The sequence below is a fragment of the Rana temporaria genome, chromosome 4 (genome assembly GCF_905171775.1).
Source record: "Rana temporaria chromosome 4, aRanTem1.1, whole genome shotgun sequence".
Lineage (NCBI taxonomy): Eukaryota > Metazoa > Chordata > Amphibia > Anura > Ranidae > Rana > Rana temporaria.
Genome location: NC_053492.1, coordinates 312,024,991 through 312,041,183, shown reverse-complemented (window position 1 = coordinate 312,041,183; position 16,193 = coordinate 312,024,991). Strand labels below are relative to the sequence as shown.

Here is a 16,193-nt window from a genome sequence, read left to right as displayed (position 1 = left end):
TTAGCATCACTCGCTGAAATGCGATTTTATGATTGACTGATGGTTAGCGTTTAGATAGCATTTAAATAGCATTGGGTTGGTGACAGTCTTCTATCAATCTTCCTCTATCAGCAATCCGCTACAGCCACAGCCGCGTTCACTTTGGTGCCTTTAAATAGTTAGCTGGTGATTTAGCATTCAGATAACATTACATTACATTACATTCAGGTTTAATCATTGATAGTCACTCTCTTCCTATCAGTTCACTGTCAGTTCACTGTCGCTGATTAGCTGCAGCTTCCCTCACTGATGTACGCTGCACACTGATCCATATTGAGCCATGCTGAGCAATGCTGACACTCTGACACTCTGACATATTGTTTACTCACGACACCGAGACCGAGGAGTCAGATGAACCGGATTGCACTTCCACTCAGCTTCCACTCAGCTCCTCATCCCCACACGGTACGCCCAGCACACGGATCCGTAGCTCTTCAGCTCCTCCAACGCCTGCAGATAGCCGGGACTCCACAACTCTGCGTCTCCAGGAGAGCCCCGCAGCCACACTCGGCAGCGCGGTATCAGAGTAGCAGGGCGGGGGGAGCGGGGGGAAGAGGCGCAGCGGGGGTCGGGAGGAAACACAGCCTAGTGCATGCCCGCGGGATCCATAGAGTCCATGGAGCCACTCAGAGCTAGCAGAGCTAGCAGCAGCAGCACGTTCCGGCGGGTCTTCTCATCAGGCCCCTCCCTCCGTCAGCATACATTAATTAAGGGGAAAAAAATACCTGTTTGCAAAATGTTATAACAATTTTTTCCCCCCAAATTTTCGGTCTTTTTAAAAAAAAATAACAAAAATTTAAAACCGCAGTGGTGATCAAATACCACCAAAAGAAAGCTCAAATTGTGGGAAAAAAATTATAAAAAATGTAATGGGTACAGTGTTGCATTACCGCGCAATTATCATTCAAAGAGTGACAGCGCTAAAAGCTGAAAATTGGTCTGGGAAGGAAGGGGTTTAAGTGCCCAGTAAGCAGCTTTTCCATGCCCAGAAGATGTGCTGTCCTTACAAATCATGGAGGTCATACAAAATACTAGATGTTGGTGTATTCATTTTTGCATGAACTAGAAGATTGAAGATTTTGTAATCTAAGTTATATTATTAACCTTACTTTCATGTAATGAGCTGAACACATGTTCTATAAAACTCAGTTTTGTCAACATTTTGGAAATTCTTCTTGTGTTTATTGAGATATTGATTAAAATCTTACTTTTCAAAAGGGGTGTACTCATTTATGCTGAGCATTGTATATGTTTATGCATTACATCTCTCCATATCATACACATTTCCCAATATTTGGTCTCTTTAAATATTTATCTGAACTACTTCTGTGGGCTACGAATATATCCCTCTGTCTTATGGAGATGAGGACAGAGGGGTGGTGTATAGTATTAACACATTTCCTGTCTTAAGATAACAACGCTGTTCCTCCATACATATAGGGGGTTATTTACTAAAGGCAACTCCACTTTGCACTATAAAAGCAAAGTGCATGTGGAATTGCAGTCACTGTAGATCCGAGGGAGACATGCAAGGAAAATTAAAAACAGCATTTTAGCTTGCACATGATTGGATAATAAAATCAGCAGAGCTTCCCCTCATTTCAGGTCTTCTCCTCAGATTTACAGTGACTGCACTTCCAAGTGCACTTTCGGTGCAATTTCAAGTGTAGTGCAAAGTGGATTTGCCTTTTCGTAAATAACCCCCATAGTATAGTAATAGTGTTGTCACCATAGGACAGGGATTGTTATTGACATGATCACCAGGTGAAAAAAACTAACGGAAAAATGAATGCAAAGCAGCTCCATTTATATTGTTTTTGGGTTCACATAAACACACACACACACACTATGCTGTGTTGTTTAAAGTGGTTGTAAACCATTACAGACCACTTTTACCTACAGGTAAGCCTAGATTAAGGCTTTTCTGTAGGTACAAGAAATATCTCGTAAACCTACACGGTTTAGGAAATATTTGCAGAAAAGACTGCACCAATGTCTACGGTGCGTGCGCGACAGAGACAATGGTGCAGAGGCAATGAGCGTGCCCCTAGTGAAGGCGATCATTGCGCGGCAGTGATGTCACTCCGGGTATCATGGCGGCGACGGAGGAGGTGAGCATTATGCCTTTCTCTTGCAAGGGTTTTTTTTTTTTTTTGTGAGGGTTTCCTTCCTCTTTAAGACTGTTTGGTGGAATACTGGGGCTCCACAAGAGAGTGGTCGCCCTGCACAGCTGCAATGCGTGTCCCTCCCACCAACGCCATCCTGCGGCAGCCTGTACTGTTCACAGCAAGTAGAATGATTATTTGATAATAGACTTTTTTTTTTGTTAACAGGCAGATAATAATCTTTTATATTTTGTATTAATATAAGCATGGCTCAACAGTTCCATGTTAGCTGATGGTAAAGGAGCTCTACATATTATCGTATTCCAAAACTTTGTCAGGGACAAGCAGGGTGGGGGGATGGGTTGGCAATAGGGGTCTAGTGTTGGCAATACAAAACCGTACTAATTGTGTCATTTCATTCTAGTTTCTAATTCACTGTGAGGGCACACGCTTCACAGAGAAGAAACATGAAATCAGCATGCAAGTCGCAGAAGCCAAAGGCCTTCCCAAGTTGAAATATCACCTCCTACCCAGAACAAAAGGATTTGCTGTCACTGTGCAAAGTTTAAGAAATGTAGGTAAGGAAAGTAACACATTATTTGTATCTGTAAAAATAATGCTGCCTTATTATAAGTGTAAGATGGATTTATGATTGATAATGCGGTACCTATAGTAACTAAGCACAGCCCATTGTTCTGGTCCGACTTCAGTAAAACAAGTTCTAATTGCTTGCTCGGGGCTACTTCATTTTGTATGTGCTGTAAATGTGTTTAGTACTGAAATTGTTTTGTTCCATGATCTGTAAATGACTGCTATTAAAAACAAAAAACCGTTTGCCTCTATCACAACTTCCCCCTTATTATGAATTTTTAGATGCTGAATATTTTCATAGGAGGTGACAAGGGCACTGCCTTGAGCTCAGGCAGGGCATAGACCAGCCTCTGTAAGGGTACAGATAAATAATATCACATTTTCTCTGGGGGTACAGATAAATAATATCACATTTTCTCTGGGGGTACAGATAAATAATAGTACATTCAGCTATTGCTGAAAAAAAGTCTGGACTGTTGTAACACGCTTAGTGAAGTTTCAGATTCTTACATAACGACTGACTTTTTATTTCAAAGTGGTGAACAGACTCAAACTAGCAAAATTTGTGTTTAATAGTGATGAACTCAGGCTTGTTCAGATCCGTATCTAAACTTTCCTGAGCTATCCCTCCAAAAATCTGTCACTGTGCACTGCCAATCAAAAGGGGCTGAGACATTACCCCACAGCAGCACAATTCGGAAATGAATGTCATTGTGTGGCTGCAGGGCAAGGAATGCATCAACTGTTTTTGATTGGTAGAGCACAGTGACCTCTTTCTGGCAGGATAGCTCAGGCAGGTTCGGACAAGGATTCAAATACACCTGAGCTCACCCCTAGTGTTCAGGAGTTGGAAACCGTATATTTCACAAAAGCTGTATTTGTGCAATTAAAATATAAAATGGCAGGCAATTAACCGTATAGTGTATACTATTACCTTGTTATATTGCATAACATGAATATGCCGTATGACCTATTTGCAGGTTGGAATTTATGTGTCTGAATGTTTTATAAACTGTTTCTTTGGAAATGAGTTTAGCAGTATTAATGTGTTTCCAAATAGCAGCATGACCAGCTGCAGAGATCACATGTTTTGGATAATTAACACTCAGATGGATTGGCCTCTAATCTAATACATTGAATTAGCAGTTGAATGTAATCATTTAGATAATGAAAATAATTGAATAAAGGAATAGTTGATGATAAAATCCTGGACAATCCTATTAGAAGACGAGATGAAGCCTGCTGGGATTATCCCAGGCTGACTGTGTTCTGGCACAAAGTAGCCACACATCTAATCCAGTGCTGAACAGAGATGTGAGAATTAGTGGTAGATCGATGTCTGGCTGGAACAGGCCCTAAATCCTTAACTAAAGGGGATGTTGCATACCGTATTTATCAGTTATATGCCCAATAAAACTGGGGTATGCATGGACAACTGTCTAAAGCCCTGCTGGGTTGAACAAAAAATACCTGATAGATTGCCGTACCAACACAAGCGATGTGGGTGTGGCGATCTGCACCACTGTGCTATTGTATTCTGACAGGAGGACTGTCCCCTGCCAGAATACACTGATCAGCACTCGCAGCCATTGGCGGTGATCAGAAACTGAATTTCCAGCAAAAGTCGGTCATTAGACAGACTGCTGTACACACTGACTGAAATTTTCAACAGGAACCGGACGATTTTTTGCTAGTGTGTACCCAGCAATAGAGTGACATGCAACTCCATCAGCCAATCGTTCATGGGGACAATGGTCAATTGGCCAAATTGGAACTTCCCAACAAGCTGTCAGAGTTGTTGCACAATCCAAATAACAGACATGCATGCGCACACACACACACACACTTTTTCTAATTTCATTGAAATTGATGTAGTTTATTGTCATGCCTCAAGACAGCATTTGGATCCCTTGAAAAATGGTCATTGGCTAGATTATCATGCAGCCCCTTGTATTATGGATTTCACTAAAGAGAAGAAAGGAAGCCATTGAGTGCTTTATGTAATTTATCTCCTATCGTGTGAATTATTAAGCCTTGGAATGTGACTTTAGGTTGGGTTCACACTAGTGCTATGCCAGGCATCGCATGTGATTTGGACCGCATTGCTGTAAACATCACATGCAATATTTGTGCAATGCAAATACAGCCATACAAACAGTGTGGCTGAAATCGCATTCACACCAAAATGGTGCAGGGCCCTTTTTTTGCTCTGCACTGGAATTGGACTGCATGGGTGTGATCTGAATCCTGTACCATTTCACAGTTCACACTGCAATCTGCAAATCGATTTGGGGATGTCATTAACTTTACATTGACCCCCTTAGCGGGTTGCAAATGTCAGTGGGAACCGCCTGCGATTCAATTGCGATGTGGGAACGCGCACAAGAATCGCAGGGTTTCCCACATCGCATTAGTTTGAACCGAGCCTTAGGATCTAGATAAGATGATGGCAAGAGACCTGAAAGATCCTTTTGAGGCTACACCCTATTGCAAGAATTGTTCTAGAGATGGAGAGTACGCATCACTGGTGATTAGAACTTTTCACTCTGTATGTCTTGTTTAGTTTTGACTTTGATGTGAATTTAAGGCAGAAGGTGAGGGAATACCCACTAGAGGAGTTCAAACACATGGGTTCAAAAAACAAGACTCTCCTGTCTGGCAGAAAAAAATGCACAAATGCTGTTTTTAGAATGTATCAATAATGTAACAACATTTGTAGCTGTAGGCAAGGGTACAATTAAATATAAAATGTAGAAATAATATGAAAATTAAGAAAAGTTATTTTGAAGTCTTTTGAACAATATGCTCAATCAGATATTGTTGCTTGAAAAGGTGATTATCACATGCCAAATGGTCACTGGTTATAATGTTATCTTATATTCTTGTGAGTTAGATTACAGATAGAAAGGACTGCCATACATTATGTATCTTCTAATGTGTGAAGTATTAAGCCTTCCCACATGACAAGCACTGGGTTCTAGATAAGATTATAGCAGCAAGTGATGTGAGATCATTTGGGGCTACACCCTTTTGCAAGATTGTCCAGGTGCCTCCCCTGAGAGATTGTTAGCACTTAGAAAGTGCAGGTAGTATACAAAAACTTCTAGCAAATTGCGTTTTTCTGGCAGAAGAGAAAAGACATGCAATATATTTCTAAGATTATTTTGGGGTATTTGAGAATTGGAAAACATAACAAAGATATCAGTGGCATTTTTGAAAAAGGACTGCAAAGCTGAAAATACACTTTAAGGATTCAGAGTTCTTTTGTTGCTTCTACTTGGTATCTTTATCAAGGTAATTTACCACATCTTATTTAAAAGCAAAAGACCAATAAATAACAATGTGCAAAACTATATTTTTGTACTTGTAAAATTTAATTTATTGGAGTACATCATGGAACACAGAACAGGCTTAATAAAAATTAATACAGTACCTGGTATATACGCCACCTATAGGTAAATGGACACTGGCAAAATAGAAAAGAAGTCCTTCCCTTCCCTATGTAACCCTGCCTCCCAAGGACAGCATCAGTTTGTAAAAAGCAATATCCCCCAATAAAAAGGGGAAGGGACCTCTGTTTCCTGTCATGTACTCCAAGAAATGCATTTAACAGACAAGTACAAAAATCCAGTTTTTCAAACATTACGGGACACAGAGCAAGCTTTTTAAACATGACTACCTAGGATGTCCCAAAGCACTGCTCATGAGGGGAGGGAGACACAGCCACCACTGCCAGGCCCAAAAATATATACAGTGGACCGCAAGACATTGCAACCAAATACTGCATCTTCAGTGATTTGTCCTCATGCGGATCGCTGTAATTCTCATCTGGGGGAGAGACAGAGCCTTCCTGCAGCTGTCAGAGTTCCTTTGCGACGTGGATTGGCGGGAAGGTGAAGATGTGATGAGGCGGCCTTGGTTCTGGAACCAAGCTGGAACACATGCGGTCGATATGATATCAGGTGAAGGTGGTGGGTGGGGCATGCTCCGAAACACAATCACCTTCTCGTACTTCTTACTATCTTGTAAGTGTTTTTAATCCCCTTGTGCCTGTAATAAATCTTTTAACCACTGCACTTAGAGGCACCTTTCTCTTTCCTAGATAGATACTATATAGACTATCCACACAGGGTGGTACTGTGGACAGCGAGAAGGTACAAGATGCCACGTCCTATTAAATTGGTGAATCACTAGTATTGAGAGGAGGAATGAATAGACCTTTTTATAGGCCCCCCACACTCTTGGTAGAGTAAGCTGTCGCATGAAACTGTGGATTTCTTCTCTTCGAGCCATAGGCTTTAGAAATTAGCTGCCAAATCCACAGTGAAATGATCGATTTAGTAGCCGGCTGACGCTTTCTTGGTCCTTCTGGAAGGACAAATAGCAAGTCCGACTGCCTAACTGCAGCGGTAAACTTTAAATACACTTTTATAGCCTGCATCACATCTACTGTGTGAAGGGCCCTGGCAACACAGACATATTGGCTCAAATGGTGGTCTTTGTAACATTGACATATCAAACTGATATCTGACAAAGGCTAAAGGAGACCTAATTGGAGGAACCATATGCGTGGTTACTTGTAAAAATGCTCGTACCAGAGAATAGGAAGCAATTGGATTTTCCTAGTCTTGCCTTCTGACTCTGAAAAAAAACCTCATGCTCTCTTTGGGAGGTGGGGTTATATAGGGGAGGACTTCCGGTCTTTGTTTTGCCAGTGTCCATTCACCTATAGGTGGCACAATACCCAGGTAGTCATGTTTATTAGGTATGTGTCCTGTGATGTATGAAAAAGAAACCTCCTTTTTTTTTTCTTTCTTTTTTTAATAAATTCTCTCAATTGGAAAATGATATAGATAATACAAAAACATAGCCTTGGGGGATACCCCGGCTGAAGTGTACATAACCATGTACCTACCATGAAATATGCCTAACATGCATACTTAAAGTCGTAGGCCCCGTACACACCATAGAATCCATCCGCTGAAAAATCCCAGCAGATGGGTTTCAGCGGATAGATCCTATGGTGTGTACACGCCAGCGGATCTGTTTCCGCGGATATTTCTCCCCTGGGATGGATTCCAGCAGATCGAATATTTGCTGACATGCCAAGCAAATCCATCTGCTGGAATCCATCCCAACGGATGGATCCGCTGGTCTGTATAGACTCACCGGATCCATCCGTCCGAAGGGATCCCCCGCATGCGTCGTAATGATTCGACGCATGCGTGGAATTCCTTATATGACAGCGTCGCGCACGTCGCCGCGTCATAATCGCGGCGACGGCGCGACACGTCATCGCCAGAGGATTTCGGTGCGGATTTCAATGCGATGGTGTGTACACTCCATCGCATAGAAATCCGCGGAAATCTTCGAGAGGATTTATCCGTGGAAACGGTCCGCTGGACCATATTCGTGGATAAATTCTCTCGTGTGTATGGGGCCTAACAGTAAACACGCATTGCCCAATTTAATATCCCTCAGGAGCAATGTAAGTAATAATGTGTTTAAATAAGCATCCACTGCCTTTCTATACACCAGGACCTGTCATCCCAAGGACATCAATTTGCAGCCACTGTCTAAATAGGACCATTACCCATGATGCTGCACATCACTCCAAAGGCAAATTTCCACTAGGCGTGGGAGGAAGTAGATTTCTCATGGAATTTGAATTCCTTAACCTTGAGTCATATTTGTCCACTGTGGTGTCTGAGTGTGTTCATAGGTGCCAAACCTTCTTGTATTTCTTAGGGCAACCCTGAGATAGATAAGTAGCCTTGTAAAGGGGCACTATTGAATTTACAAGTTGCTTCCAAAAGGATAGAGGCCTGTCCGATTTCTATTTGAGTACAGTCGTCTTCCTAGCATAAAACAAGATACCTAGTAAAGTGCATGTTGCTCTAGCAAAAGCCAATGAGTCAACTAGTCCAAAAAGGCAAATGCCAACTGTTAAAGGGACAGTGAATGTAGTCAAGTCAAAAATAAACTGAATCACTTCCCGCCAATAATCTTGGATCTGTGGGCACTCCCAAAAAATATGGGAAAAGCCCATAGAATCACAAGAACATCTCCAACAGCACGCTGTTGAGTTAGGATATATATGCAGTGTAGACATTGTGGCGTATAGTAAATTATGTGTAGTATTTTAAACTGTATCAATTTGTCTCTGGTGGCAATCAACGATTGGAATGGATAATCCCACATATTCTCCCAGTCTTCACCATCCAGCTCCGGTTCCACCACATTGCAACACTTCGCACAATCCCTCCAATCCCACCTGAATATAAGGCAATAATGTCCTATATATTGTGGATACGGGTTTACTAAGATCGGCATCTCACATGAGAGCCTCCAAATCATCTTGTTCTAATCGAATCATAAGAGACTTGAATTGTGATTCATGGGCATGCCAAAGTTGCAGGAACCTGAAGGAGTTAGGGAGTTGAAGTTTGTTTTAAAGCCTATCAAATGTGAAAAATGCACTGCTGTCATGAACATCAGCCAAATATTTAATTCCTTTAGCTGCCCATATACCGGAATCTATTAGTGATTGAAAGTCTGACAAATTTGGATTAAACCACAGTGGAGTATCTGGTAGATGTGACACCTTCAATCCTCTATATAAGGCATTATAAAGAGTCTCAAAAAATCCCAAGTGTGCTGCTTCTAGAACTACGTAAGCATTGGTATCATCAGAGATGAGCCAAGTGTGGGCATGAACAAGCATAGCTGCCAAATAATATGTATAGAAGTCTGGGCAGGCTGGTCTGCGTAAAATCTTTTTACTAAATCTGTCTGGGTGTTATTGCCACAAGAATGAAGCGATAAGGGAGTCTAACTGTTTAAAGAAGGATTTTGGTATCCAAACCAGGGAGTGCCTTAGACTATATAACAAGCCTGGGAGCATTTCCATTCAATTCGATTTATTTTCCTTACAAGTGATAGCGGGAGGTGAAACCATGCCCTCAACTTTTGCTTACACCATTGTTACACTGGTGTCAAATTAAGTTTGTGGAATCTTGGAAATATTAACACCCAAGTACCTAATATTGTGTTTTACAAGAGAAAAGTGCAGCGCAATTTAAACCATAAATGAATACAAATAGATATAAAATAAAATTTAAATAGTGCAAATACGATATTCAAAAGAAATTTTGAATAATAATGAATTATAAATTAAGCACGTAGCAAGTGAAAAAAGTCCATAATCCACCAGTGCTGAAGATTCACATAAAGTGACAATCCCTCCACCAAAGGTCTCTCTAGGTACTCTCACCTCCCGGCATGGACCCCTGAATTACCAGGAAGTCATGCAAAGCAGATATTGTCAAAGATCAAATCCTCAAAAAGAATCCTTCAAAACGTTGCTTAAAAATCCACAGAGAGAACTAAATTCATTTAGACTCAGCAGGCAATGTAGGTATATAGGAAACAAAATAAATTATCTAAGTGCTCTCCGCGTTTTAAAAAGACACAGGCATTTATTGAAAATCACAGGCTACTCACAAACGATCGAGCCAAAACAGCATGTAGTAAAATCTTGTGGACTGTACAGCAGCGGGTGACGTCATATGTAGCTGCTTCCCCCTAATATTGTGTTCCCATTGCAACAGTGAATTAGCATTTACCAATGCATTTGCCCCTGGATCAACCGGTAAGATAAGGGATTTACTCCAGTTAGTATGCAGACCCGAGATATCCGCGAAGCGGTCCAGGATTCGTAGCGCCTCTGAAAGTGAGGGGCCGGGATTCCCGGGGGAAAGAGTCAGGTCATCAGCATAGAGTGCTAAATAAAAATGGGAGTGTAATGGACCTATGTATTCTGCCTGGACATCTAGAATAATCATGCAGTGAGGCATACAAAGAACTGCATGACTTGTTACAATTGGATTTACCACATTATATTCTGAGCTCAAAGGGTTAATTGTAGAGTGACTCTTTTTTACTGCTAAATTCTAATGCCCCTTTCTTCAGCTAATTGACTCTCTTTTGTGTATTGTTCTACCAGTTAAGCAGTCTCCTGTCAGGTGTGTGCTGATGGGATCATCTGTGAGTGTGTATTGTTCTAAAGGGTAATTGAATTCTATTGAGAAAGGAATGTGTCTGGTCAGGTCATGTTAAATGGGTCTCCGGGCCGAACCGTCTATATACTGATTAAGTAATTAACTCAAGGAGATGTCATTATTTTAAAGTATCTGTATTGAAGCCCCCCCCCCCCCCACTGTGTGAGGGGGGCGGAGATTGTCATTGTTCCTGTAACAGCTTTTAACCAGATATAAACCAGCAGCATGTACCATTAAATTCAGTCTATTTTGACCCTTCAACACGCAGCCGTGTCTCGTTCTTGAAAGGGGACTCTATGGAACTATTAATCTGCTCCTTTCACAGCGGAGCCTGTCTCTCTCTCTGGATCTTGTGGATGGGATGAGACCGGTTTTACTTGCATACAGCAACTTGCCAGGGAAAAGGACGTCTCCAACGGCAGATACCCTCTCACTACCTGGGTAGCCGTTACATTGGTTGGCAGCAGCGGGATGGTCCTTTTATCCAAAGAGCAAGTTCTGAATGGAGTCTCACTACGCCAGGCTGAAAAGATCCACACTAAAAGATTTATTGGAGAGTCATGGTAGGAGTGCCAGTAACAGACCACGGAGGGAGCTGATAGCTGACCTGCTGGAGCTGGACGAAATGGATGGATCCATGGAAGGAACTGAGCCCCTTGAACCTGTCAGCAAAGAAGATGTAATTACTGGGATTGTACAGCGGAGATTATCCTTGTATCCAGAAACGTCCGTGGAACTAATCAACCAGCTGTTCCGGGAAGCAAGGGAGGAGATACAAACTAAGAGGGGACAAGAACTGGAACTGGTAAGAGCAAGACAGCCCATTACACATGTAGTTCCTACCCCCCCACCCGCTGCTACAGGAAAGAAAATACCGTTCACTGCATTTAAAGCTTTTGTAGAAAGTGAGGAGGAGATAGATGGATATTTGGCTGATTTTGAGAGGCAGTGTCCACTACACCAGGTACCACCAGACCAATGGGTCACTATTTTGTCTGGGAAATTGTCGGGTAAAGCCAATGAAGCCTTTCAGGCTCTTGCTCCAGAGGATATTTTACAATATCAGCAAGTTAAAAAGGCGCTGCTAACCCGATACGCCGTAACTCCAGAAGCCTACCGCCGTCGCTTCCGGGAGTCCAAGAAGGAGGCTGTGGACTCCCACATGGAATGGGCCAACCGGTTACAAAGGGTGGCATCCCTTTGGGTCCAAGGGTGCAAGGCCAACACCGGGGAGGAAGTATTGCAGCTTTTCCTAATGGAACATTTCTTCCAAGACCTGGCCGCAGACATACAAGACTGGATACGAGATCGCCGTCCCGCTAACTTAAACGAAGCGGCTTGGCTAGCAGATGAGTACGCGGAAACAAGGAAAGTAAGCCAGGATACTACACGGCTGGCTCATAAGGTAGAACCGCATACTCCAACCATCACCCCACGCCCAGAGTTTCGGGCTCCAGTCCCACCAGGACCACCAAGTCCTCAGAGGCCTAACAAATATCCCCGGGATTCGTCTAGGGTGACGTGCCATCACTGCAGCAACACGGGACATATTGCTCGTTATTGCCCTTTGAGAGCTACAAATAACAACTGGAGACGCACAACACCCAACACAGAGGTCACTCCATCACGTCCCTCTGCGGCCCACTGCCTAGAGACCGAGGTGGGCCCTGAGGAATGTCTGGGAATTTTGTATGAGGCAGACCCAATACAAGCTGCCTCTCCAGATAACCGTCAGCTTCACCGCCAGGAGGTACGGGTGAATGGACAAGTAGCACAAGGCCTAAGAGATACCGGGACTACTATCACTTTGATTCAAAAACATCTGGTAAAGCCAGAGAACGTGTCCACTCGCACAGTTGCCATCCGGGTCGCAGGGGGTGCTGTATTTCGCGTACCCACCGCCCGGGTGCACTTAGACTGGGGAGCCGGGTCAGGAAAGACCACAGTTGGTATCATGGACAACCTACCTGCCGAGGTTGTGCTGGGCAACGACATTGGCCCTCTGACTTCGGCTTATTTACCTATACCTGCTGCTGCTTGTCCCGTGACCACCCGCGTTGCTGGAACCAACTTGCTTGCTGCTGAGACCCGGGTAAGACTACCTTCCCCGACATGTACTGTAGATCCGACACAATATCACAGTCTAAAATGGGAATGTGACAAGTTGGCCAGTGAGAAATCAGAGATGCAACGACACTATGCCATGTATTATGAGATGTCCCGTGGCTTGAACATTGAAATGCACAAAAAGGCGGAAATTGTCAAAAGATTAAATGGGATTTGCATCCAGGTGGTGCCTTATCTGTCCCAAGAGCATCAGCAACAGGTTTTGGGAGCCATTGAGAGAGCAAAGCAAGTGACTGTTCCAGAACTGAATTCCATTATTCACCTTCACCCTCAGCTACTGACCTGGTAAGCCAATGGGAATGCCGACTGACTGTCCAGGCAAACGGAACTTTTACCCTAACAGCAGACCGGACATCCCCAAGTTGACCCGAAAAGGATCAATCCGGGTCTGCCGGAGTGTTCCACAAAAGGGGAGAAGTGTAACGGACCTATTCTGCCTGGACATCTAGAATAATCATGCAGTGAGGCATACAAAGAACTGCATGACTTGTTACAATTGGATTTACCACATTATATTCTGAGCTCAAAGGGTTAATTGTAGAGTGACTCTTTTACTGCTAAATTCTAATGCCCCTTTCTTCATCTAATTGACTCTCTTGTGTATTGTTCTACCAGTTAAGCAGTCTCCTGTCAGGTGTATGCTGATGGGATCATCTGTGAGTGTGTATTGTTCTAAAGGTTAATTTAATTCTATTGAGAAAGGAATGTGTCTGGTCAGGTCATGTTAAATGGGTCTCCGGGCCGAACCGTCTAGATACTGATTAAGTGATTAACTCAAGGAGATGTCATTATTTTAAAGTATCTGTATTGAAGCCCCCCCGCTGTGTGAGGGGGGGGGGCGGAGATTGTCATTGTTCCTGTAACAGCTTGTAACCAGATATAAACCAGCAGCATGTACCATTAAATTCAGTCTATTTTGACCCTTCAACACGCAGCCACGTCTCGTTCTTGAAAGGGGACTCTATGGGACTATTAATCTGCTCCTTTCACAGCAGAGCCTGTCTCTCTCTCTGGATCTTGTGGATGGGATGAGACCGGTTTTACTTGCATACAGCAACTTGCCAGGGAAAAGGACGTCTCCAACGGCAGATACCCTCTCACTACCTGGGTAGCCGTTACAGGGAGGAGAAGGAAAACAGAAGGGGTGGAGGGAAAGGGGTAGAACATGTATCAGCTTAAAAAAAATGCATAATGTTGGGACTGTAAGCAAGACCACGGCTAGTAGTATATACCATGGTCTCTATCCCTATTGCTTGTAGGAAAAGAGAGAGCATATATTGGGCAAATGGAAAAAAAGGGAAGGGAAGGGGGAGGGAAAAGGGAAAGCATAGAGTGCTAATTTTTCACTCGGATCCCAGCTACATCTGGTGATCTCCGCAATGCCTCGACCAGTGGTTCCATGACCAGAGAGAACAATGCAGGGGAAAGAGGACATCCCTGCCTTATTCCTCTCCTGACCAGGAAGGGATGAGAGTTTAACATTTAGCTTGATATATGCCATGGGAGTCCTGTATAATAAATCAATCCAATTCCTGAATACAGGACCAAAACCAAAGAGTTCCAAAACCTTCATCATATAGTTCCACTGGACTGTATCAAAAGCCTTCTCTATGTCAAGGGTTACAAGGACTCTCGAGACAGTCTCGTCAGGTGAAAGTTGGAGATGTGTGAAGACCCTTCTAATATTAATATCTGTGGATTTTCCAGGCATAAAACCTGTTTGATCAATATTAATGAGTGATGGCAAAACCTTTATAATTCTGTTTGCAAGTACCTTTTTATAAGGATCTTAAGATCGTTATTTAATAAAGATATGGGTCTGTAGGAGGAACAACAGGTCAAATCCCTACCTGGCTTAGGCAGCAGCACAATATGTGCTTGATACATTCTATCGGGAAGCCTCCCAGTCTCTAAACAATGGGTAAACAGCTGTTGTAATTTAGGAACCACAGAGTGGCATAGTTTTTATACCATTCCCCCGGTAGACCGCCTGGTCATGGAGACTTGTGATTGGGAAAGGAGTATATTGCGGCCGCTATCTCCAAGAATATCAAGAATTTTTCAGGATCTTCCCTGTCACCATCAGAGAGGAGGGGCAGACAGATTCCCCCAAGCTCATCCAGCAGGGACTGGTATGGACCAGAGGGGGAATCGTATAAGGAGCTATAGAACAGGTAGAATTATCTCAGAATATCCTCTGTGTCTGTGACAGGACTCCCTGTAGAGGACTGTATTTTAGGGATAACAATTTGATAGGAATGTTCCGCAACAAGATTGGCTAATAGTTTTCCATTCTTGTCCCCTACCTCAAATAATCTAGATGCTAGGCGTTTAGTCTGACTGTATCAGAGAGATGTAGTGAAGTTCCAACACCCTCCTGGCTTGGGCCAAGTTAGAGTAGGTTTAGGACTTGGCCTTGCAGCAAATACCTCCGCTGCCTCAGCCTCGCTTTGTTCCAGTTCGGTGGTGAATGAAGCAAACTCAGACCTCACTGCCTTAATAGAGCAGACCTATTCCCCCCTGAGTATGGGCTTTACATGCCTCCCATACCACGTCAGGGGAAGTAGAGTCCTCATTGATTGGCCAATATTCAGTCAACTTAGGAGACATCATCTCTTAAACCTTGGGGTTGTCTATCCAATGCGGTGCCAGTCTCCAACATCCCGGCTCACGGGCGGTGCCCAGGGTCTCATACAGCTCAAGAGGGTAATGGTCAGCACATACCTCCTGAAGTCTTGGGTAAACTGGGGAGGCTCACAACCGTACATGAGCAAAACAGTTATTCAGTGTGGTAAAAGTACACTAGTGGGTAACAAAAAGAAACTGTATCAGTTCCAGAGAGCCAACAAGTAGATATGGTCATGGATAAGCTCTGCCAGGTAAGATAGGCTGGAATTCCAAAAGCCTGTTCTGGGATACCAGCCACTCAGTCACCAAGGTTCATGGAAAGGATGTCCAAATGGGGACATGAGTTTTACCATGCAGGGGTGGACAACAGAGGCAACTGAAAAGTGGACAATTCTGCCCCAGCTGCAGTTACCACAGACAACAGGTCTAACATTTGGAAAGAAGTGTCATACAGAATAGAACAGCACACCAACTGTATGTAAAATTGTGGTAGGATCATCCTAAGGTAAGCAGCCAAGCATCAGCTTCATCGGGAGAATCAAAGAATTTCTCAGATCCGCGGCTGGGGTACAGCATGGAGTACTTGATATCTTTTTCTCCGAGTCTCCGTCTGACATCTGTAAAGGTTTGTAGTTTTTTTTGC

The 16,193-nt window shown here is 43.3% G+C and overlaps 1 protein-coding gene across 3 annotated transcripts in view; it reads left to right on the top strand.

The window, feature by feature from the left end:
- AGPAT4 (1-acylglycerol-3-phosphate O-acyltransferase 4) overlaps positions 1-16,193 on the top strand; it is a 142,905-nt gene that overhangs the window by 104,534 nt on the left and 22,178 nt on the right. For all 3 annotated transcript variants that reach the window (XM_040350612.1, XM_040350613.1, XM_040350614.1), the window contains one exon: positions 2,569-2,722. In XM_040350612.1, coding sequence (XP_040206546.1) covers positions 2,569-2,722 — 154 coding nt within the window. The remainder of the gene's footprint in view (positions 1-2,568; positions 2,723-16,193) is intronic.